Genomic DNA, 26,129 nt, shown 5'->3' with positions numbered 1-26,129 from the left:
CATGGCTGAAATAAAAGGCACTACACATAAACATTATGGTTGTATGGTAGACCAATGAGTAAGAAAGCCACTAGGTATATAGTCTGGATTGCAAAATAAACAAATAAAATAAAATATTCTGGTTTTAGAGCTACAGATCTGAGAGATTTAAGTCCCGGTATTTTATGAATTTCATGCGCTATATATCTTAGTGCCACTGCCAATCCTTTATGGCTATAATAGATACTACAAGCTTTAAATTCGCTGGTGGGTTTATTGGACACTAAAATGAGAGTTTTAAGTATTTCGCGAATTTCGTGCTCCAGACTTCTTATTGTTATTGACAAGCATTTATTCCTATGCTGGTACTATGTGCTATAAACATGGGGTCTCAGGACAAGTGTCACAAAAGTGTTAATAGTAGTGGATATGTAACTAAATTTGTACATGGCATACCTTTATCGTTAAGACATGTAGAAACATAACAACAGGTGGAAGTGACCTCTCCCCACCAGTATACACAGTTCAACAATGTGCTGCATGTTTTCCTGACAGATTACTGGGCGCCAATGCCTGGATATCAAAGCGAATGTTCCAATGTAACCTGTTGATGGTGCATGGTTTACTCTTGTACACGTTACCTGTTAGGATACCCCAAATGAAAACAATTGAGGAGGGGGGTATCAAATCAGGGGACCTTGGGGCCACAATCCTTTTGGAAATTAGTCTGTAAGGAAAAAATTATTCCATCACAGGGCTATTCATTTTAGAAGTGTTGCATGTTGCCACATGTTAGTTCCTCATCATCATCCAGCTGGTTTATAGATGCACGATACAATCCTGGCACGGTTCACCGGCGACAGTAGTGTCAAAAAGAATTGGCATGATGACGCGCTGTGTAATAATGCACAATACATCTCCACCTTTCGTAAACGAAAGGGGTTCTTCAACGACTGCATGTTGGTCGTCCATACTCCATAAACGTTTGTTCTGTGAGTTCTCGTATTGTGTCAATTTGAATCATGCTTCATCACTGTACTGAAATATTACTGACCTTCTAGCAATAAATCACTGAAAGCAGTGGCAGTATGTTAAGTGCTTATCATCATCAGTGTGTATCAGTTCATGAACAGCTATAAACTTGTAGGGATGAAGGCCTGCTTTCTTAGCAACTCTGTGACATGCACTATGCATTACGCCATACTATTACGACAGAAAGCGAGGGTACTTCATGGGTGACGCCAGCAGTCGTATCTTCATCTCACCCACATTTTTCTTGTGATAACAAGGGCACCTCCTGCCTCCCCCCTCCCCCCCCCCCCCCCCCCCACACACACTATGCTGATCTAACGATGTTCCCTTTGTCTCCAACTTTGTCACCAAGCCTTGAAGGCAATGGTTTACGTCGACCACCGAAACGCTCTACAATATAGGAATCACTTATCCAATACTGTTTCACCGGAAACAAGCGCTCCTCCGCAGAATATCGAAACATCATGAGAATAAAACATCACCAGGAGAAGCAAGTCGCACAGAACAACACGAATAGTAAGCCACGCTACACTAAAACACAAGACCCACACACAGCTCACGGAACGTCACTATTACCACATTTCGCAGATTTTGCCACACCGACGAGTTACGTTACAACATCCACCGTGAAATCCAATACTCTAGCAGCAACATCCACAAATACACAGCGTCGTTTTTAACAGTGGATAAAAGTAGAGGAAGATCACTTCCAGCAACTCTTGTAATGTTCATTCTTTTCTCAAGCATAAAGATATTTCATGTAGACATTTGGTTTCATATCCTCTTTTGTTGATATTTTTTATAACACTTTTAACAAGAGCCCTATCGTGCGGGGCACACTGTACAATAACAGTTACATACAATTTCAAGTTCGTGACCAATGGAATAATAATTCAAGCTGACCCTGGATGATTACTAGGATACCACAGTGGATCAAGTGACAGCACAGGCTGTTACATTCGAGTGCTGGTCTAGCACATACTTCGATTTTTTACAACTATTTCATTAGATTGCACGTTAGGTAGTTCAAAAGCTTTTTGACTGATTCCATGTCATTGCATTTTCATTGATTTTATCTCCATGGTCATCATTCATTTCGTTTCCAGATTTTAATGTCAACTGGTATAACTTACCTATTAAAGGTAAGCCACAGTCCTCCTTCAAAAGCGTCTCAGTAGTAAAGCTACTCTGCTTACTCCGCGCGAGAACTTATCACGTACTGTTCTGAAGTAGTCAGACACAAGGCAACTTCAAATTCAGGGAACACGGTTTATTAGTTAACCGAGAGGACAGAAAGTTACCCAGAAAGAGTTCCGTTAACGGAAATATGCGTTGGAGTTTTCATTTACGAATGGTTATCCAGGGTCCAAATTTTTGGAGATCGATTGGTAGTTATTTGAATCGATAGTATTAATGTAGAGAGATTTAACACGGTTACATCTTGACTTTCTTGCGAATGCAGTATATGTTAAATTAATATACGATAAATTGTTGTCGATCATATATTGAAAACGGAAGGCAATAAAATTTACATGCAAGCAAATTGTTAAATGAATTAAGTCTCATTTATATGGGTTTCATTTTATAAATTATACGCTTTCTATAAAATCAGTTTTGAAACTGACGCTGAGAGCATAATGCTGGCGATAGTTCAATAGGATATAGCTCTGCAGGTGTATAGTGGAAACTAACATTTACTTGCTGGTAACGGAATGAAGAACGTTAAAACCGAGTTGGAGAGACTTGACTATTGGGCATATACAGCGTGGTCAGAAACAGCCTGGAAAGCTTGTACGGGTGTTAACGAGGAGATTGTGCTGACAAATAATTGTTAATAAAGATATTGGATGCATTGCCCCGTTTCCGAATTAATTAGCATCGAAACTACCCAATCAGGTCGTCACACTCACAAATTCAAGCAGCCTGCTAGAGACAGTGACACCAAACGTGTTCTTCGCTTGGTTTCCTTAAGCCGAGCAAACACAGCTTTTGCTCACCTAGCTAAAAGTTACAAGTTCTTCAGACAATGTACACAACGATTTGGAGCTCTGGGCAAAACAAGATGGGCAGCTGAGGACGTGTGCAGATTACATCGGTGATCACTTCATAGCAACATGCCCACAGTTCTGACCTTCTCCTCAGAACTTACATATGACACATACTAAAGGTGTAGAACTCGTTCACTACAGGGATTGACGACTGTCAGAACCTTCAACGAACACGCTAATACTAGGGTAATCCCAAAAGTAAGGTCACCTATTTTTTTATAAGTACAGAACTCTGTGTGGCAGCTGGTCACACTGTTATGAAGAGTGCTTCACGCGCTGTGTAAACATGCGCACGCCGCGCTGAGGCGCTCAGCCGTTGAGAATGGAGCTCCCGTTGGATGTTTCCGCCAAGTGCGAATTGCGCGCAGTTATTCGGTTTTTGAACGCAAAGGGCACTGCGCCGATTGAAATCCATCACCAGTTGACGAAAGTGTATGGTGAGTCGTGAATGGATATAAAAAATGTTCGTAAATGGTATAGAGATTTTGCAGCTGGTCGGACCGAAATTCACGACGAACAAAGGAGCGGGAGACCGTCAATTTCTGAGGAGACAGTGTTGAAGGTTGAGCAAAGCATGCGTGAAGATCGGAGAATCACCCTGGATGATCTCTGCACGTTGGTTCCTGAGGTTTCGCGAAGCACCACTCACAGAATTTTAACGGAAACATTGAACTGCCGGAAAATGGGTGCCACGCATGCTGACTGAAGACCACATGCGGCAACGAGTTGATGCTTTCCGCGCATGACTTCACCGCTTTGCAGCCGAACAGGACAACTTTCTGGACTACATTATCACGATTGACGAATACTGGGCATACCGCTTTACACCTGAGACCAAGCAACAATCACGCCAGTTCATAACTTTCTGGTTCAAATGGCTCTGAGCACTATGCGACTTAACTTCTGAGGTCATCAGTCGCATAGAACTTAGAACTACTTAAACCTAACAACCTAAGAACATCACACACATCCATGCCCGAGGCAGGATTCGAACCTGCGACCGTGGCGGTCGCTCGGCTCCAGACTGTAGCACCTAGAACCGCACGGCCACTCCGGCCGGCCATGACTTTCTGAACAGCATGGCGGCGAGCTGGTATAACATGGGTATACAGCATCTGCCACAACGTCTACAAAAATGCATCGACAGAAATGATGGTTATGTCGAAAAATAGCTAAATGTAAAGCTGGAAACTGTAAAGCTGTAAACTGATGTAAGCCACTATTGAAATAAACAGGTCTATGTGCTTACAAAAAAATAGGAGACCTTACTTTTGGGATTATCCTCGTAGAACGACGGGAGAATTCAGTTATCGGACGTACTTTAATAGTTTTTAGAACATCAAACCGGAGGAAAAACTTGGACTGTTGTTGCTACACAAACAAGGAAACTTCACATACTAGGAAAAGTGGGCGTCAGAAGGTGAAATTATAAAATACAGCACAGGTATTCCAACAGCCCCAATAACGAAACAGTTTGTAAGCACGCACCGAAAGGAAGTACTCGATAAAACTATACTATACAGTTTTGGACAATATTGTAAAGTAAGCCAAAAAACAGTTACGGAACATCCTCGTCCTTGACGTACAGGTCGAGAATCACATGACGAAGCAGAAGTCACTAACCAACCCCCATTAAAAAAGGCTTGCAAGCAAACTGAATCAGAGACACAAAAATCTATAGCCCAAACACAACGCACCAGGAGAAGTCGACGATTAATAATTAAAAAATACTTTTTAGAAGGAAATGCATCGATTGAAACCAGGGTATTAGAGCAAATGACGACAGAAAATGGTCCAGGACTGTCAGGGCCACAAGATACACATGGCTTCATGGAAGTTTGTGACCCAAGGCACAAGTACGACAACCCATCCTGATCAGAATGTATGGCAGATATTTTAGTCAAATTATCAGAGTTATTAAATCTGGCTATAAATATCCAAAATCTCCACTCGGACATTAAAACTCAGTCCGTCGAGCTTATGTATAGATTTTTACAAAAAATTGTCACGGCAGAAACAGTCAATATAACTGGCTACGGGGCAGTTCTAAATATTGTTAGTGATTATTGGATTGCAATAATATGTAAAGCAGGGATACCAGGCCTATTCATATATGAGAGTGGGAAAGGAACCTATATGCAAATATGACACCACCTTTTAGGGAACATCTAAGCACTAAGAATTACAAAGAACGGAAGGAAATCATTTAGTACTAAGGAAACTACGATATCAGTCCTGACACACGTACCAGACAATCTCACAATAGCTGGAGATTTGAAGTTACTGTTCATAAAGAAGGGCATACGCTGAACTTCAGTTGCTCTGATGAGCATTCTGTCTAAAAATATTGTACTTATTCTACACCTGGCTACAGGGTCTCGCAATTTCTTACGAAATTCGACCTCGGCTTCAAAATATGGCGTCCAAATGTCTCTGATGTCAGTGCCTTACCCATACTAGTTAGCCTAACGTCAATCGACATCGTTTTAGATTTTAATCCTACGTCATAGCAATCATCCATTGTAAGAATCAAGCGGGAGGAAAGCTGATCAGCTCACATTCATGTGCTTCACATTCGAATACTTCATATTACACACGAAATTCGTAGAATGCAAGTACAGACTACACATGTCTTGTAGTACCTCACAACGGTTTTGATACATTTAGTTCATTGACGCGACTGAGGAAATACATAGAGACATTATTCCAAGAACTCACCAACAGAAGCAGCAGATTCAAGCATAGGTCCGTATGAACCAGACACTAAAGCACCAGCCAGTATAAAGAGCACAAGCACAGAAGGTGTGAATACCATCACCACTCTGCTTACGGTCATTACTGCTAAGCAGCATAACAGTTGTAGTCGGCGACCGAACCTGTAGACAGAAGACAATACAATCTACGCACCAGAAAAAAATATGAGGTACATGTTGCATATCGGCGGAAATGGTAACGGCTTACTATAAGTTTATAAAAATTTTATTGTGTTGATAGAGGGTGCCTGTTTAGCTGTGAGGAAGTAGGGTATTGCCAGTTGCGACCTGTGTTCTGTGGTTACAGATTTGTGATTTATTATCATTTAAACTTTTTCTTTTCTATCGTAGGCAAAAATTTGTATTTAAATACATCTGTGAGAAAGGAATGTAAGTCTGGTCGACGGGAAGCTAATTAGAAACAAACCAAGAGCTCGTATGGTAAGGAATAATGGAAGAAAGTAGCTATGACCTGTTTAAGGAACCCTCCTAGGATTCATCTGATAAGAACCGCTACCAATGTCACATCTCATTCTTACATTAAACAGATTTTTAAAGCAACATATGAGGTTACCTTGTGTGATGAAAAAGTATTTCTGCTCGGAATCGAACCTGGGACCTGCTGAGTGTTAGGCAGACATGATAACCGCTACACCATAGAAACTACTGCTCTGCAACTTGCTTCACAAAGAACTTGTAACGAGGTTGCCATCGTAATTAAAAAATTCAATAAATGCGGTACTTGCATAACGAAGGTACACGCAACAGATCCACATATGACGTGGCTCACTGCATTAGAATCTGACACGGGCAGGAATATAGTGTTTCCGCCCGGGATCGTACTGGGGACATTCTGCGTGTGAGGCAGACGTGATAACTTAAAAAAATTTTTTTTTTTGTTCCTTGTTGAATTTGTTCGGGGCGGACGTCGCATGACGCTTGTTTAAGTTAATCGTTGAGCCATTAACCCAGTTTTTTTAGTAGAGAGCGTAAGTAACCGTCTGATCGAAAAAGCTGAACTACCGTGCCGGCTACACCCTACGGAAACGACGGAGACGATGCGTCCATCCTTGTGCACTCCAAGTTGCCTCAATTTTTCTCCCGCCCGCGCATGCACACACGATAGTTCTTTTGACTGCCTGAAACACATCACAGCCGAGGGCTCAAGAAGTCATCGGGGTGCTCCAGAGCATGTCTGCCGTAGCATCCGAACGAGATAGCTGTGTTTCGCGCAGTCGTTATTGCAAGTCATATCACCAAAAACAATGACTTCCTTAGCAGCATGCAGTGTTCATACAACTGGTATATATTAATTCACAATATACAGACTATATGTTTCTTCTACCTATAATTCTTGAGGTACGACACGTTAAGCATAAATCTACGTATTTCATTGTAAATAATTCCACTTGATCATTCATAACTACATGGAGTATTAAGTAACATGACACTGAGTATAATAAACAAAGGAAATACGAGATCGTTATAACGGAAATGCGGCTACAGACAGAGGTCGAATATAGGCTGTGTTTTTTTTTGTCGTATGCAAATGATATTCTAACGGGTTGATGCTGGACCGATTTACACTGGAAAACAGTTGGTTCCAATTTTGGCCACCAGGTGAAAATCTGGGGATGTACAGCATCTCGTCGACGTCTCCAACGCTCATACAGAACAAACTGTGTAAGCGGTGGTTAATAATAATCTCCACATTATGCCTTTCTCACTTGTTTGACCTTTTCTGCTCAGATCCCTCTCCTCATCCATTACATATGGAAACATTTCTATGCGTCTTTCTTGCATTCAAAGAGCCAGATTTGTACCTGGTGGCCAACATTGGAAGTAATTTTTCTACAGCGTAAATCGGTTCCACATTAGCACATTAGAATGTCTACCAAGTTTCGCTGCCATCCGTTAATTACAGCCCATACTGGACCTCTGTCGGTAGGTGCACTTTAATTATAATCACCTGCTACTACATATTCGTACAAAGTGTATGTCCTCAAATTAATGTGTGTTTGGTTTCAATTTGTTGGCTGTAGTTTCTGTGCTGAACAGTTGGCGTGTCTTGCTACAGCATTATGCAGGAGTCAGATAAGATCTCCAACACTCAGCAATATACCTCGCAATGTGTTACGGAGTTGCTGAAAGCAGGAAGAGTCCTACGGCGCAGTAGCTCATTCTTTGTTATACGGATTAATGAGAATGACTGACACCTGACGTGAAAGATAAGGAACAGGTTTCAATCAAGATAACGTCATCAACATGAATCCCAGAGACAAAATCGAATACACTATGAGATCTCCAAATCGAGTAGAGCAGTGGTATCCTATGAGATGTAAACAGGAAAATCCATAATTAGGGAAACGATACATCGCTTCAGTAACAGGTTCAGTTGGATCAAGAAGTTGAAAATGGTCCAGACCCATTCAACAGAACGCTCGTAAGCTCCTTCTATTCAACACAAGAGATCTCTATTAATCAGCAGATCTTGAAAAGACGAGAATAGGGGACCGAAAGTGAAAGGGGAAAAATACCAAGAAGTGAACAGGGGAAAATCTTTGAGAAAGCTGATAAATCCAACGGAGAGGACAGGTATTATGAAACATAGGTACACAGATCTTTGAGGATGTGCGAAGGAGTAATAGAAAACGCTGAAACATCGAAGAAGGAAGATTTAGTTACTGAAGAAGAAGAAACTTCCTTGGCTCTTCCACAAGTCACTGTAGTGAGGCAGTAGACGATAGAGAATAAGCTAACGGTAAAGCGAGAAGATGGTGTAAAGGAGTTCGGGTGTGCAGTGGTATTTCTAACTTAAATGGAGGAAGTATCAGGTATGGTAATGTAATGAGTGACTAATTGCAAACAGAAAGAAAAACAAAAATCTAGCTACTAATGAGATATTGGAGAATAGGCAGAAAGAGGTCAAGGAATCATCTACGAGGACTTAATACGTCCTGGAATGCTACACAACAGTTTTCAAATTTAGTGCTATATTTACCACAACGTGTTTCGGGAGCACATACTCCCATTATCAAATGCTTAAAATGACTATAAAATTGGGCACCGTCGAAAGCAAAATGCCAGCAGCAACTATATACTGTCAGACATAAAACTCTTCCTAGAACATCTCTGGTTGGTTCATACAACCTCACAAATGTCCGTTATGAACTGAAGCGACATAGGGCCTTTGTTGAAGCATATGTGCCAACATGAGAGGCACAAGGACACGTTTTATGTTTCACAATGCAAATGTGCTGCTGGCATTCTACTTTGACGGTGCCTTATGGAATAGTAATTTTAACCACCTGATAATGGGATTATGTGGTCCTGAAACATTTTCTGATAAATACATCATTCATTTTGACAACTGATGCGTAAAAATGGTCAAATGGCTCTGACCACTATGGGACGTAACTTCTGAGGTCATCAGTCCCCTAGAACGTAGAACTACTTAAACCTTACTAAACTAAGGACATCAAACACATCCATGCGCGAGGCAGGATTCGAACCTGCGACCGTAACGGTCTCGCGGTTCCAGACTGTAGCGCCTAGAACCGCTAGGCCACCCCGGCCGGCGGTGCGTAAAATTCTCAGTATCGATCATGAGACAGTTTTATGATGGTTGCAACAGATGACGTGAATAGGACTTAATAGAAGAGGAAATAAATTTCACTCGGTGAATATAGCCCTATGGGCTGGACGTGAAGCGACCATCGAATAAAAGAAGAAGTTGGTGAAGGCTACGATTGAAGATGAGATAAAGAAGAGAAAGGCATTACCAAAGGACAAAGGGAAGCGGATGCAATGTAGAAAATTTCCTACTGGTAAAGATGTATGAAAAACTAAAAGAGATTGCAGCAGTAACTGAAATTTTATGATATATTTCAAGAGATTTACGAGATACCCCGAGTAACGCAACCAAATATACATTATTTACTGACTCAGAATCAAGCAATTAATATAAGATCCGAAATGTAGCGGAATTTACGAAATACAATACTCGACAAGTAACTGAAAAAGAAAGAAAAACGGCAGTTATCTAGATAGTGAATGAAAATACGAAATTTTATCTTGAACTCCAATAACAGAAAAATAATTCCATAGTAAGAAGAGTTTAAATACGGAATGAATTCACTTAGGTAGTACAGATACGTTAAGAGTATATATATATATATATATATATATATATATATATATATATATATATATATATATATATATATATATATATATATATTGGATGGAGTTTAATGCACTACCCAGCGAGACTACAACTGAATTAATGTTGTAGTGGTGATGGTTCTCTGCCAACCATTTTGCTGTTTCGATATCAAGTTCGTAATACGGTGTTGTATATTGAAGAATGTAACTTCCAGAGGCAAACACTGTTCCATCATCGCACAGCATTTGGAATGCTAAGTCCTTAGGAACAAATTCATTGGCACATGTCTTGAAGCCTTGACAGTCGAAGATTACAGTATACATCTTGAAAGAAGGTTACACACACACACTTGCTGCTGCTGCTGCTCGTAGATGTCGACGTTATCGGTTCAGAGGACATGATGTGCTGTGCTCCAAATCACCCCTTTTATGTACTAAAATTCGAGTACAGCCGGTTAAAACAACTCCTGTTATCAACACGTGTCGGGCAACCTTTTGCTGGCGTGGGTGCTTGCTCAGATAATTGTCCTTAAAGGACATATTATCTCGGCGGGACAGTGACGCCGCCATCGCGACCTTGGGGGGCCACTTTTTTTAATCAGTTTCTGACCCTCGAATCATGAAACGACGCAGTCATGTTTTCGATTCATGAGGGTCAGCAACTGATAAAAAAAAGGGGCCCCCCAAGGTCGCGATGGCGGCGTCACTGTCCCGCCGAGATAATTTGTCCTTTAAGGACAATTATCTGAGCAAGCACCCACGCCAGCAAAAGGTTGCCCGACACGTGTTGATAACAGGAGTTGTTTTAACCGGCTGTACTCGAATTTTAGTACATAAAAGGGGTGATTTGGAGCACAGCACATCATGTCCTCTGAACCGATAACGTCGACATCTACGAGCAGCAGCAGCAGCAAGTGTGTGTGTGTAACCTTCTTTCAAGATGTATACTGTAATCTTCGACTGTCAAGGCTTCAAGACATGTGCCAATGAATTTGTTCCTAAGGACTTAGCATTCCAAATGCTGTGCGATGATGGAACAGTGTTTGCCTCTGGAAGTTACATTCTTCAATATACAACACCGTATTACGAACTTGATATCGAAACAGCAAAATGGTTGGCAGAGAACCATCACCACTACAACATTAATTCAGTTGTAGTCTCGCTGGGTAGTGCATTAAACTCCATCCAATCAGTGGTACCAACAAACTGCACTGTACTTGTTAAAGGTACTGAAAAAGTGAAATGGGTGAGAGAGTTCTTACCTGACTGCCTAATAACTAATGTGGAGGAGAAAGGCTGCCCTTCACTACATGCTCTACGTAAGCTGAATGGTATTGGCAGGTACCAACCAGTAACTGCGAAATTGAATACAAATCTGCTGGTGAAGTGGTACAAAGAGTACTACTTAAAACATTAAACCGAACAGTGTGGAGTAAAGAGTGTAATGGCCCCTCACAAAAGCAGGCAAGTGTGAACTGTTAGACAATTGTGAATCATGTGAAAACTGTGCAGCTTATTTTCATTTCATAGTATTCAGGCCTTTTTTGTTAATGCTTTAAAATTCCTGATGTGTTGTGTGATGGTGTGCATCTGTGGTATAACTATTAGGAACTTGGAGAAGCAGTTGTTCGTTTGGTATATCTTTAAAACATAACGGTAATTTTTATATAATTCATTAAAAATAACTGTAATTTTATATAATAAAATTACATTTTATGTTACTGTAATCCAACTGTTATGTTTTCTATCAAATCCTAACCATTTCACAAATGCCTTATTTCCTTTCCTGTACAATACTTTCTCTACTAGATAAGTATTGGGGTATTTTGTTTTCTGTAATTCATGACCATAAAACGCACCAGCAATATGATTTAGTTCAAAATCTTGCAGAGTGTATGTCCTAGGATTTGTTTCTTGGACTCCAATTATCTTAAATATTTCTGTAGACCAATTTGGTTTGTATCCTTTATCAAAAATGGCTTTATTTTTACTGATTCTTAGGAGCTCTCCTACTTTAAATTTCTGCTTTGATTTGTCTATGGTACGTATTTTATTATATACTGTGGATAAAAGGTGATTATCATTAACATCGCAGGGTCGCATCTTGGACTTAATGTAGGCCACATTGGCCGATGCAATAATAAGACGAATCAATTTGCTCCTCAAGACGCCGTAAATAGGCGTATAATCATTGGAAATGAAATTTCATTAGAAGAAGGTGCTGTAGAGGATTTCAAAAAAGTTTGTGAAGGAATTGCATGCAACATTCGTGTATAATATAAAGGAGATGCTATTTTAAGTCGTACTCCATTACTGTTAATTTCTAATTCTCAGCCAATTGTATGTAGTCATCCAGATTTCAACAATGTCCGTGTGGAACTATTAGGTGGAAAAAGTTTGATGAATTGAAAAATGCAATAATAAATCCTTATCCTTTAGCTTTCTTTTCATTGTTGCAAATGTATAATATTCCTTATTAAATAAAAGACAAGAATTTTTACAATGTATAATTTTTATTGTCAATTATTACAACAAATAAAAATAAATTACAATTATCATTTGTTCTGTACACGTTCAACTACTTTTTTAACGCCGTAAGCAGCACCTGCGGCAGCAGCAGTTGCCGCCGCGCCAGAGTCTATCGCTATCTGCCCTGAACTTGTAATACCAGCTGTGCTAATTGCGGCCCCGTCCGTGACACTTTCAGATAACAAGGGCACTGTTTCGCTAGTAGTTTCTATATCTGCTCTCTGGTGACCTCTGCCACGATTTCGTGGTCTATTTGGGCGGCGCCGTCGCACTCCAAGATTACTTTCTTCCGGCCTTGTTTCTGGCACCCGTTCAAATTCAACTGTTTCGCCACTCGTATCCAAATCGTCGTATGCTGGATTATCTCCATACCGTATACGATTAGCAGCATCCTCTCTTTGCACTGTTCGAATATCATTACTGCTACGAGAATGATTAACATTTGTTAATGGAATGCCTTCCGCCATTTCAATGTCTTCCTCTGGTCCCGGATATAAAACACCTCCGTCGTATTGTATAGAGCCATGGTTGCCCGTGCTTAAATACTGATTTACCCAAGACATTTTGCTGACTAAAATAAATAAATCATTGCCACCTTTTATATACTTTAGGTTATCGAACAGCACGTGTCGGGCAACCTTTTGCTGGCGTGGGTGCTTCCTCAGATAATTGTCCTTAAAGGACAAATTATCTCGGCGGGACAGTGACGCCGCCATCGCGACCTTGGGGGGCCCCTTTTTTTATCAGTTGCTGACCCTCATGAATCGAAAACATGACTGCGTCGTTTCATGATTCGAGGGTCAGCAACTGATTAAAAAAAGGGGCCCCCCAAGGTCGCGATGGCGGCGTCACTGTCCCGCCGAGATAATTTGTCCTTTAAGGACAATTATCTGAGCAAGCACCCACGCCAGCAAAAGGTTGCCCGACACGTGCTTTTCGATAACCTAAAGTATATAAAAGGTGGCAATGATTTATTTATTTTAGTCAGCAAAATGTCTTGGGTAAATCAGTATTTAAGCACGGGCAACCATGGCTCTATACAATACGACGGAGGTGTTTTATATCTGGGACCATATATATATATATATATATATATATATATATATATATATATATATATATATATGGCATTAATGTAAATACCACGGCTAAGTTAGGAATTTAGTATGTGATGGTGTAGCGTAAGTCAGTTAACCACTGTGCATATATGTCCATAGTTAAATTTTAGGTCTGTAATTAGGTAAGCTCAAGTACTGTGGTATGAATTGGACAGCGCTCAAATGGTTTAAATCATACCTAATTAGAAGGGTGCAGAAAGTTGAAATAAGCAGTTGACATAATATGCAAGAAACTGGTGATTTGTGCTGCTCTTAATCTATAGTAATGACTTGCCGTTCTATATTCACGAAGATGCAAAGCTGGTACTTTTGCCGATGATACAAGTATAGCTATCACACCCAACAGACAAGAATTAACTGGTGAAATTGTAAACGATGTTTTTAAGAAAAACATTAAGTGGTTCTCTGCAAATGGGCTCTCAGTAAACTTTGACAAAACACAGTATATACAGTTCCACACACTAAATGGAATGACACCATTAATAAATATGGACTTTGATCAGAAATCGGTAGCTAAGGTAGAATATTCAAAATTTCTAGGTGTATGCATTGATGAGGGTTTGAACTGGAAAAAACACACTGAAGATCTGCTGAAACGTCTGAGTTCAGCTACTTATGCTATTAGGGTCATTGCAAAATTTGGCGATATACATCTCAGTAAATTAGCTTACCACGCCTATTTTCATTCTCTGCTTTCCTATGGCATCATATTCTGGGGTGTCTCATCATTGACTAAAAGAGTGTTCATTGCACAAAAGCGTGTAATCAGAATAATTGCTGGAGCTCATCCAAGATCATTCTGCAGAGACTTATTTAAAGAGCTAGAGATCTTCACCGTAGCCTCACAATATATATATTCACTTATGAAATTTTTTATTAACAATCCAAACGAATCCAAAAGTAATAACAGTGTACTTGGCTACAACACTAGGAGAAAGGTTAAATCTAACTTTGGCTCAGAAGAGGGTAAATTATGCTGCCACAAAAGTCTTTGGTCACTTACCTAATAGCATCAAAAGTCTGACAGATAGTCATACAGCATTTAAAAGGAAATTAAAAGAATTTCTTAATGGCAACTCCTTCTACTCATTAGATGAGTTTTTGGATATAGTAAGTGGGTAATTTCCCCGACCCCCACAAAAAAATTAAATATTTAGTGTCGTGTAATGTTTTGTTTAATGTAATATCTTGTATAGACACTATTTATTAACCTGACACGTTCCACATCGTTCCGAAGTGTCGTATTCATGATCTATGGAACAAGTACTAATCTAATCTAACCTAATCTAATATAATTTCCTGAAACTGAGAAAACGGAACCGCAACAGTTATGCAAGTTAGTGGAAATATATGGAGGTGTGTGCTGGACTGGGACTCGAAACCAATCCAAACTATCCCAACACGCCTCCAGGACCTACCTAAATCTGTATATGTCCCAGTGTCTGTTTCTCATAGCGCTTACACAGTTATGTGATTCCCACACAGGGATAAACATTTATTTTTCTTGTCAAGTTGCCTTGGCTTTGGCCTGACATACATTAGTGCAGTGTCTGTATTTGAAGTGTCTATATACGATTTTTGGCTGATCTCTTCCGATAGCGCTTCGTGACGATTCTTTCACTTCAGAGCACAGGCCCTGAATGATCCCTATTTTTCGTCCTGATCCTGTCGCTACCGTGACTAGACTCACGCAATTGCTCTAAAGGAATAGGGATTGAGAAAGTATTGTCAGTAGACACTATATATTTCTATTTATAAATAAACACCCATAAAAAGCTTATTCTTCCGCTAGAGAGCTGCTGGTCGTTTGACGACAGAGCACGGCCGTCGAATGGTATTTATTGGTCGAGAGCATTGGGGAAGCCCTCAGCGACTGGCCAAGAACATGATGACGTCGACGTAACGTGACTGGCCGACATCTTATCCTGTCCTCTCGCCACCCTGTCTCCGAGATCGACCATGAATATGGCGTGCATAATTGTATCAGCTGTAATATGACACTGCTGAGTCATCGATTTTCTAACCAGAGCGCCCACTGACCTCCTGCTGAGAGTTACTCACTTAACAGTTGCACCTGAGACCTGACATCTAAATGAATGGCTGGAGACACAAGTCAGTGCTACTTACGGACTCAGACAGGAACTTCCTGGGTGTGACATGTTCACGTACCTCACCTGGAGACATTCAGTCGCCTAACATCAGGAGTCTCAAAATGCAAAAACACCATAGGGAAACAAGGATATGTAGAGGGCGACTTCTGAGAAATGTGGGGAAATCCCAACTCATCATCTACTCCACTGCACACTCTTGCACAAAGAAATGAATTAGCAAGACTCACTTTTACCAAGCGCTGTAAAGGTTACTGAATACTGGAAATGGAAAATTTAATGCACAATAGACACGGAAAGTAAAGCATGTAAGTCCTTCAAGTAACGATGGTTACTATCAGTTTCACCAAACACAAATACTCTCTTAAGTTTCTCGACGACTTTTTCGCCCTTACTGATAGCAGTTCTTGCAATAGAAAGTCACGGTCGCTAATCCTGCTCTCATTGGCGACACTCCAGGAAATATCGGGTATGCTTGCAATGTCTAAAATATTGTTTCGCGTGTCCATTGTCGAACTCGTCGTTTGTGACATTTGTCAGACAAAGTATTCAGTATTAATTTGGCATACAATGTCTCCTTACTGGCGATAATGTATTGTGTGTTTATCTCAATCGATAAGGGCTGTTTAAATTCTTCCACTATTACTGCCTTATTTTCGGGGTATATCTGTGAAGTCGAGTTCGGACTATTTTTAAATAACTAATTTGGTAGTCTTAAGAGGCATCGAAGAAATAATGTTAAGTCCACAAACTCCGGTTGCCGTTGTTCGTATTAGTCTGCACTATGATTTATTTTGAATTTCGCTGGACCGTAAGTCTTTGTCTCTAGCTATGAACACTTCTCCTCCTGGCGAGCCTAGGCTATCTCTCAGATACACAGCACACGTGTCAAAATTTTCCTTCTCTCCATTATTTCTAATTTCATACAGCTGTTAGTTCTTAGCTTGAGATGGGGGCGATAGCTTTCCAGGTGATATGTGAGCTTTGGGAATTTTTGACAAACACTCCGCCAATTAACAATTAAAACTTTAAGAATTCCATTAGGCGCTGTGTTGAAACTGCTGAAATAATTGAGTCATGTAACGCTGCTTTCCCTACATCTAAATCTACATGGATACTCTGCAAACCACACTGAAGTGCCTGGCAGAGTATTCATCGAACTACCTTCAAAATAATTCTCCATTATTCCAATTTCGAACAGCGCGCAGAAAAAACGAACATCTATATTTTTTCGGTGCGAGGTCTGGTATCCCTCATTTTATTATGATGAACGTTTATCCCTATATAGGCCGGCGTCAGCAAAATATTTTCGAATTCGAAGGAGAAAGCTGGTGACTGAAATTTCGGGGGAAGATTCTGCCGTAAGAAAAAACGCCTTAATTTTAATGATGTCCACCCCAAATCCTATATCATGTCTGTGATACTCTCTCCCCTTTTTTTAGACAGTACGAAACGTGCTTCTCTTCTCTGAACTTTCTCAATGTACTCCGTTAATCCCACCTGGTTAGGATCCCAGACCGCACAGCAGTACTTCCTAGAGAGGAGGGACAAGCGAAGTATAGGCAGTCTCTTTAGTAGATCTTTTACATTTCCTAAGCGTTCTGCCAATAAAGCTCTTTTTGCTTCGCCTTTCCTTGATCATTTTCTATGCGTTCTTTCTAATTTAAGTTGTTCGTAATTGTAGTTCCTAGGCGTTTAGTTGAATTTGTGGCCTTTAGATTCGAATGATTTATCGTCTAACGGACATTTAACTCAATTATTTTAATACTCATGTGGAGACCACACACTTTTCATTATTTAGATTCAATTTACAACTTCCGCACCGTACAGATAGATTATCTAAATCGTTTTGCAATTCGTTTTGAGCTTCTAATGACTCTAGTACACGATAAGCGACAGTATTATCTGCAAACAACCTAAGACGGCTGCTCAGATTGTCTACTAAATCGTTTATATAGGAAACGAACAGAAGAGGGCCTATAACACTACCTCGGGAAACGCCAGAAATCACTTATGTTTAACTCGATGACCTTCCGTCAACTGTAACCTCTCTGACAGGAAATCGTGAATCCAGTTAGGAATTTTCATCACTCTGGTTTTTAATTACAAGTTTTCTTTCAGATCACCTAAGAAGCGTGTCGCCTGAGTTTTACAATTATTTCCTTCTGTTTAAAAATTAAATGACATTCAAGACTATTGTTCTCTGGTCGTCTCTTTTTACGCCTTCTCTATAACTGTTCACATCACTGCAGGTTACCTGGACCAGGTGGCTGGCCAGTGTTTTCCAAGTTAAATTCACCGGTAAAGCTGTTGTCTCCTACTATGGCTGAATCGATGGACTCGTAAAGCACAGCATAAAACGTATCCTCATTATCGTACTTGACTGTACTCGAGACAGGTCGGCTACTGCTCCACTTGGAACGAAATCCAATGAGGTTCCAGCAAACGCGGAAGAATATGTAGTGTTTACATGGGGTTTATTCTTATAATGAACGGAGTATAGTGTCATTTGTTTCCATTGGTACCCACGCCCTGACGTCTGTACTAGTTCCTTTTTCTCATTCGGTGGTGTGAACCTGAAGTGAGCTGTCGTTTGTGTACTATGCTTCCATCTCAACGTAATTCGTAATCAAGTGTCGTACCAAAGGTAAGGTAGCGTGTTCTGGAACAATGGTATGAACTTTCACATGTAAAAAGATTGTTTTCTCTACGATATCTTGCGTAGGACATGGAAATGAGTTTGCAGACATGCACTTGGCCTTTGGTGCTGCAGGAACTATGGAAGGATCACGTCCTTTGAACGCAGAACGTTATTCGAACAGACTAATACCAAACCAGAGAGCATTTGCTGCTCTGGACGGTCGTTTCTGTGAAAGGAGCACATTAGAGGAAGATTTCCATGCTCGAGGTCGACCACGGAGTGTACTTAATCCTGGTTTCGAAGAACGAGTACTACAAATGTTCAACAACAATCCTTCAGGTAGCTTAAGCTCTATTGCTCATGCACTAAATGTGAGTCCTAGCAGTTTTTGGAGAATTCTGCGTGATGATAATCGTTATCCCTGCAAAACCTTCTAAACACTGATTTGCCAATTCGGAACGACTTTGCCGTATGGTTTGTGCAGCAAAGAATGCTAATTCCAGACTTCGCAAACACTGAATGATGAATCCACTTTATCCTCTAAGGGATGTTCAACAATTGCAACTCCCATGTATGGTCTCGTGAAAATCCTCGAGATATGGCTGCCCACCATTTTCGGGAACGATTTTCAGCTAGTTTTTCGCTGAAATTGTTCACAACCAAGTAGTGGGGACATGTATTCTTCCATACTGTGTAAGTGGTCGTGTTTACAGCGTATTTCTCGAGCAAGTACTTCCCAGTCTTGTCGAAGATGTGCCGCTTCAAACCAGAATATTCTTCCAGCGTGATGAGGCACCTCCCAATTTCACAAATCGAGTGACAGGATTCTTGGGCAGATAATACTCTGGACGATGGATTGGACGTAATGGAACTGATCACTGGCCTGCAAGATTCCCAGATCTAACAACTCCTGCTTTTTACCTCTGGAGTTACGTGAAGGCTCTTGTGCATGAAACTCCTGCAGACACTATGGAAGAACTCGTAATTCGAACTGCTGTTGCTGTAGGGGAAGTCCGAGATCAAGCCAATGAAACATTACTCTATGTCCTGCGTTCCTTGATTCGACAGTTTCAGTTATGCAATCAACTCAACAGCGCACACTTCAAGTATTTACAGCGGTAATCGCAATGTACAGTGTTGTCTCTTCCAGGCAAAGGAAATGCGCTTTGCCGTTCTCCAGAGCACTACGAGTCAGAGACCCAATGTTCGTATACTGAAAATTCTTGCCTGCATCGAACCTATCAGCCCACAAAAATTCTGTTCTTATTCCTGAAACACCCTGTCCTTATAGCGTAACATCCAGTAAATGTGAAATTTAATTTCTGTCCTAAGCCGCTTGTGAAAATTAATTACTTGTATATTGGTGTGCACAGTCTGAAGGGAGAAATCACCTCAGAACTGCATTAAAGAAGCAAAGACATTAGGAACTGGCTTACGGGTAGGAGACAATTTCATATAACTTAGAACAGGCTGACTTTGCTACACCGAGGTAGTTTAGACACTGACATATTGTGTCATAATTGGTAGAAACAATAGAAAAAGGGACAATTACGTCTCTGACAGTAGGTGTTTAATGACAGTTCGTTTCCTGGACATCTCCCAATATTTAAAAATTATACGGTAGGTAGAGAATTTGTTATTCTTAATGTTAGTTGTGTTTTGCTTAAACGTTACCTCTCATGTCTAAAGACTAAAACTAACACTAGCGTTCGCACCTTTTCTTCCACGTCGTCACAGCTTAACATCGGGAGTTTCCGCCGTCTCAGGTTCGACAACGTTAAGCAATGGAGGAGAGATCCCCGCTCGCACTTCTCCTAGAGAAACAGTGGCTAAATACGTCTTTCCACATGTTCACAGTCACAGGGAAAAAGGAAGCAATCAACGGGGACAAATATAACAGCAATATCTCTTGGAGCAGGAAGATTTTCTGATAAATTATTGATGATAATTCTGTAGGAATTTAAATTAATAGCCCTCTTCCTAGCCTTTCTCTGGAGTTATTCGAGGAGTGTACCCTTGTGTGTTTAGGTGCACAACAGCGAAATTCCAAGCCTTAGTCAAAAGCGGAAGGTTATCTGCCACCGTCATCTTCCACTCTCACCTTCCTCTTCCAACGTCTACACAATACACAATCCACGCTGAATGCACTTATCACATACAAATTTAACACACCTAAGCCAAAATCCGTCAATCGAGCAGGAAGAAAGGCAACCATACCTGTTAGACTGCAGAACATGTCTTGCCTGCCTTGCAGTCAATGTCATACGATTAAAATTCTTGAATCGTCCCAGATACTCAGTATTTGGTCCATGTTACGTCCAGTTCCTTTAGAAACGAAAATCGAGGCCATGTTGTTGTTTCTTTTCCAGTTACATGTCGTCCATTACACTCCCTCACGTGGATACAGACTGGCAGCTAATATGCTGCTCCTGTTGTCTGAATTAACTCAGTCACAACAATTAATGATATATGCTGCCACACAGTAAAATGTTATTTACATTCATGATTTTTAGAAACGCCGGTTAAGATAGTGGTGCTTCGTTGTACAGCGTTCAGACTTCTATTTTTACGACGATGTCATCTGGGTGATGATCTTCGGGCGTGAATGGAGCGAATGGTAACGAAAGCAGTGACTGGCACGCATGCATGATGGATGATGTGATATGCCTAAAAGTTTGATACGTCGGAGGTGACGATAATGACTAGCGCCGCACTGATGGAAAGCTACTAACGCTAGAAAGATTAGTATTCTGGAAAGGATGACAGAATCCTTTTTATACTGATAGTTTGTTATTGAACTAATTATAAGACACGACAAAATCCGAACGCAAGCATAATGCAAAGGATACTAGTGATCCCTAGGTTCTAGTCACCTCCTAGTGATCAGGTAAAGAAGAAGTAATATCTGGCCTACCCAGGGAGGTGTAATAGGGCCCCTGCTCTTCCTAATCTGCACAGGGTGATCAGCAGCAGCCTGACAAGCTTTCAAGGGTGTTGCAGGGCAGGTTGCACTGAGAAATAATTGTTCAGAAAAAAATTCGATACATCGCTTCGTTTCCGAGTTATTTAGAATTGAAGGTAGCTAACCAGGTCGTTGATCGCGCAAATTCAAGCACTTGAAAGCCACAAAATGCGGTAAGGGAGAAACATCTCTGGGTCTGTTGAAATGCTCATTACCAGTTAAAATGGGCCTTTTTCGAAAGTGATAAAATTTAAGCTATGTGAGCAGAAGCTACACTTGTTCCGTTTGAGTAAACCAAATGAAGAACATGTCTAGCGACACCGCTTCTGGCAGGCTGCTTCAGTTTCAGCGAGCGACGACCCGATTGGCTGACTCCAATGCTAAATAACTCGGAAATGGGGCAACGTATTGAATTACTTTCTTAACAGTTATTTTAAGCCCAACCTCTCACGCAAGATTCTTATAAGGTTTTTCAGACTGCTTCTGACTACCTTGTACAAGCGATTTAGGAGACAATCTCAGCAGCCCTCTTAGTTTTCAGATGAGGCTGTCGTGTACCGTGAAGTGAAGTCATCAGATGATCAAAGCCAATTACAATAATGAATTAGATAATATCTCAACAGGATGCGAAAAGTGGCTGTTGACTATAAACGATACAAAGTGTGAGGTTATTCACATGAGTACTAAAAGGAATCTTAAATTTCGATTACACGATTAATCACACAAATCTACAGGCAGTCAGTTCAACTAAATTCCTATGGATCACAGTCACGAACAACTTAAACTGGAACGATCACAAAGAAAATGTTGCTGGGCAAGGCGAAACATATCCTGCATTTTGTCTGCACAACGCTTAGAAGGGTGCAACAGGTCTACTGAAGAGACTGCCTGCACTACGCTTCTCCGTCCTTTACTGGACCATTGCTGCGCAGTATATGGAGTACATTCAAAAATTTCAGAGAAAGGCAGCTTGTTTTGTACCGTCACGAAGTAGATAAGACAGTGTCACGGATATCATGCGAGTTAGAATGGTAATCATTAACACAAGACGTTATTCGTTGTTACGGCGAGATCTTTGCACTATATTTCAGTCAAGAATTGTCTTTTCCGAATGCGAATCACTTTGTTGACGGCCTCCTACATCGGAAGAAATAATCATTGCAATACTATAAATCAGAGCCCCAACGGAAAGATTTAAGTATTTCATTTTCCGCACGCTGTTATAGAGTTGAACGATAGAAACGGATCCTCTGCCAAGTACTTAAATGTGAATTTGAGAATAGTCTTGTAGAAGTAAATGCAGTCACATACACACGGCTTATTTGACAGTTGTATCCCTATATGTCGAAGCAGTGGAAACATACTGTTTAGCCATTGTAGACTTTTCAGGTGGATGTATCACTGGCGTAATGTTAACAATAATCATGTAAGCCTATCCTGTAAATTGACTTGTCCCACATCATTTCGATAAAAAGAATCGGTAAAATGATCTATGAAACATGTAACTAACTGACTAATATAGACCTAAGAAAGTAAATAGGCAGTGAACTCTTTAAATATAGGTCAAGAAGTCACATCGAATACTGGACTCACCGTAAATAAGTTTGTTGATCTCAGACTCTTTCTTGTTATTCGTCTGGAACACGCTGCTGATGTAGGCATATTCTGCAAATTCCTCTCCTAATTTTAAATTTTATTTTTAGATCAGAAGATGGACTTTTAAGATCTTCGAAACCGTCAATCTGAAAAGACAGTGTCGGAAAATAAAATAAGAAGAATATTTTACGCAGTTCCTGAATCCAGTCAGCTTTTGCCCGGCAAACACTCGCGCACTTACTTACTCTCGCCTTTATGTCACCTGAAGTCATTGTATGTTGGTAGAAGCACAGATGGTGTCTAGAGACGCCCCCCCTTTCCTAAATATCCTAGAATTGTAAAAGACTGTCAAAGATATCACTGATTGTATGATAAATTTTTTCCCTATGCTTTAAGAAAAGTGTGAACATTCTACATACAAAGTTATCTATTCTTCCGATATGTTGCTGTTGTGGTTCTCAGTGCAAAAACTGGTTTGATGCAGTTCTCCATACTACTCTTCCGGTATAACGGATTTTATGTAAGATTCAGTGTATGCAGCACACGGTAACAACATATTTCTACGCCATACCATGCCACAGATGCTGGTAATACACTTGGCCGTCGCGGAAAGCTGATGTACAGTATGTATAGTAAACTGGTGAGTCCCGACCCGAATCTAATTGTGAGGAAAAATGACAAAGTCTTTTGAAAACATTCGTGGCATGAATTTGAATGGTCTCTAAAGAGATAAAAGTGACGGAGTTTCGAGAGAACCACCATAGATAATATTTAAGCATTAGTATTTTCTATGTCACGATCGACGTTAATCTTAACAAATTTGTTCCAAAACGTTTGAAATTTCGAAGGAAGTAGATCAGTTGCAGAACACTATGAGCCGAGAACAATATGCAAATCTTCTTTGTCACATCTGACACTACTAAATAAAAACTATGAAGTTTCTCGAATAAATGATTAGACAGACCAGTCTCAAGAAGTGTGTGTGTTTTCAGAGAAGTGAGAAAATTACTGTCTTACGTGTCGCCGACGTATCCATTGAACAGAAGCAGCAGTACACCAATATTTTCGATGTAGAACATGGCGTCGTTAACGACGTACGCCTCGTCGCACACCCAGTTCATCTGCGACGGCAGCGTCAGAGAGAACCAGGTATCATCGTAGTCCCAGCCGTGTAGGCAGTGTGTTGTTGACAAATTGGTCTCATTATGCATTTCAGTTAAGTTGTACATCCTACACTTGTCGAATGTTCCGTTAACACTGTGAAAGAAACAGATTAGCAGGTTTTAAAATCTATTGAAGTAGCCATGCATGTTATGAATATTTCATTTAGATTTTAATTAATATGTGAAATGCAGTTACTAATAGGTAAAAGAAGACGACTTAACACGCCTGTCGTAAATTTAAGCAATTTTAGAAAACGATGTCTGGAATCCATTACCGTCTGCACAATAGTTTGATATATTAGAAAGGGGAAAACTGATAAAATATAAACGGACCTATGTGCAGTTTCAATCTTTGTTTATATTACGTGGTACACACTTAGACCACTAAATTTTATCAGCATGGGAATCACACAGCCAACAGGTTGCAAATAACTGTTTGATACATTGACCTAGGTTTCGAGACCTCTAAGGATGTCTTCATCACAATGAAATTTTAAGAAACTGTAAAATGACATTGAGAGAAAGCAATGGTCAAAGTTTCGAGGAGATACGCTCAAGTCAAAAACCGAACTCGTTCAACGCTTTGGCACGTATGTCTTGTTGCGAACAACATCAGTCTGATGTACGTAGCAAGGCACGTGTGCCAAATGCTTGAACGTGTTTAATTTTAATTTTTAACTTTAGTATATCTGCTCGAAACTTTTGCATGGGGGCTTAATTAAAATGCAATAATTTTAGTAGCTATGTATCCGGTTACGAATTCTCGTAACCGGTTGGCCCTGAGTAGTATTAGCACGCAATCTGACTGCATAAAATAACAATAAAGAATGAAAGGAAATTTCCGTTAACACAATTGATTAATTAAGTCCCCTGCAACTGTAAAAGCTACGAAACAACAAAGCACAAGGGTAACTGTTCTGTGTGTGGTAGTGTGATTCAACGTACATGCATTTGGCACGGTTCTTCCTCAATACGACGAGATATTTTAAACACCATTTACAATGAACTAATTGAAAAACCAGAAATACTATAATTGCACATAGAAACCAGAATTACAAGTCTAATACATGAACACGAGCCAGATGCTTTGTTGACTGAACCAGTGACCAAGAGGCATTGTCATTTAGGAAATGTGAATTTTTTTTTTTTTTTGCCTCCATATATATTGACGAAGAATACACTGTGATCATTGCAACATCTTCCATCTAAACATTACACCAACCGAACAGCATCTACTGTCTCGCCCAACAGAACAACAACTGCATACGACATCCTCTCAACGAACACTGCCCACGGCAACCTCTGAACTACTACTGCCCCAGTGGAGGCGGCGGAATAATAATCTTTGGCGTTATCTCTGGCGCTGTGACTCAGTGTAGCCACCTTTCACTTTGTCAATTGCTTTCTCGCATTGTAATTTTACGGTTCCTTGAAATTTCATTCTGATGAAGATACCCTCAGAAGTGTTGAAATCTAGGACAATGTACCAAACAGTTATTTCCAACCGGTTGGCTGTGTGATTCCTATGCTGAGAGACAGCCATGTTTAAAACTGAAATAAATTTTTTGTTTATTTTGGTCAAAAAAAGAAGAATTTAACAGATTCATTTCGCTTTGTAACGAATAGTACTAAATATATTTTTGTTCTGATAACCGTCAGCACAGAGAAATAATTTTTAGATGACTCGATGAGGTGCAAAAGCGATCGTGTCCCAGAAAGTAAATTTTTCAGGAGACGCAAAAAACTGGCTTAAAAACAGGCAAAACGTAGGTTCAAAATGGCTCAAATGGCTCTGAGCACTATGCGACTTAACTTCTGAGGTCATCAGTCGCCTAGAACTTAGAGCTAATTAAACCCAACTAACCTAAGGACATCATACACATCCATACCCGAGGCAGGGTTCGAACCTGCGACCGTAGCGGTCGCGCGGTTCCAGACTGTAGCGCCTAGAACCGCTCGGCCACACTGGCGGCCGGGCTTTCTTACCAGGAGGCCCTGGACATTAGTAATGTGCTACACAGCGACATAAGACTTCT

The 26,129-nt window shown here is 40.4% G+C and overlaps 1 protein-coding gene across 4 annotated transcripts in view; it reads right to left on the bottom strand.

Annotated features, from left to right (window-relative positions):
• LOC126251532 (organic cation transporter 1-like) overlaps positions 1–26,129 on the bottom strand; it is a 186,366-nt gene that overhangs the window by 74,218 nt on the left and 86,019 nt on the right. For 2 of the 4 annotated variants that reach the window (XM_049952033.1, XM_049952034.1), the window contains 2 exons: positions 23,948–24,187; positions 5,778–5,935 (listed from right to left, as the gene is read on the bottom strand). In XM_049952033.1, coding sequence (XP_049807990.1) covers positions 5,778–5,935; positions 23,948–24,187 — 398 coding nt within the window. Of the gene's footprint in view, positions 1–5,777; positions 5,936–23,947; positions 24,188–25,038; positions 25,240–25,315; positions 25,389–26,129 lie in introns of those variants that run through there. The other 2 variants (XM_049952035.1, XM_049952036.1) reach the window with 2 other exon arrangements.

The sequence above is a fragment of the Schistocerca nitens genome, chromosome 4 (assembly GCF_023898315.1).
Source record: "Schistocerca nitens isolate TAMUIC-IGC-003100 chromosome 4, iqSchNite1.1, whole genome shotgun sequence".
In the NCBI taxonomy this organism is placed as follows: Eukaryota; Metazoa; Arthropoda; class Insecta; order Orthoptera; family Acrididae; genus Schistocerca; species Schistocerca nitens.
Note: the sequence above shows the minus strand (reverse complement) of the source record. Positions and strands in the feature narration are given on the sequence as shown.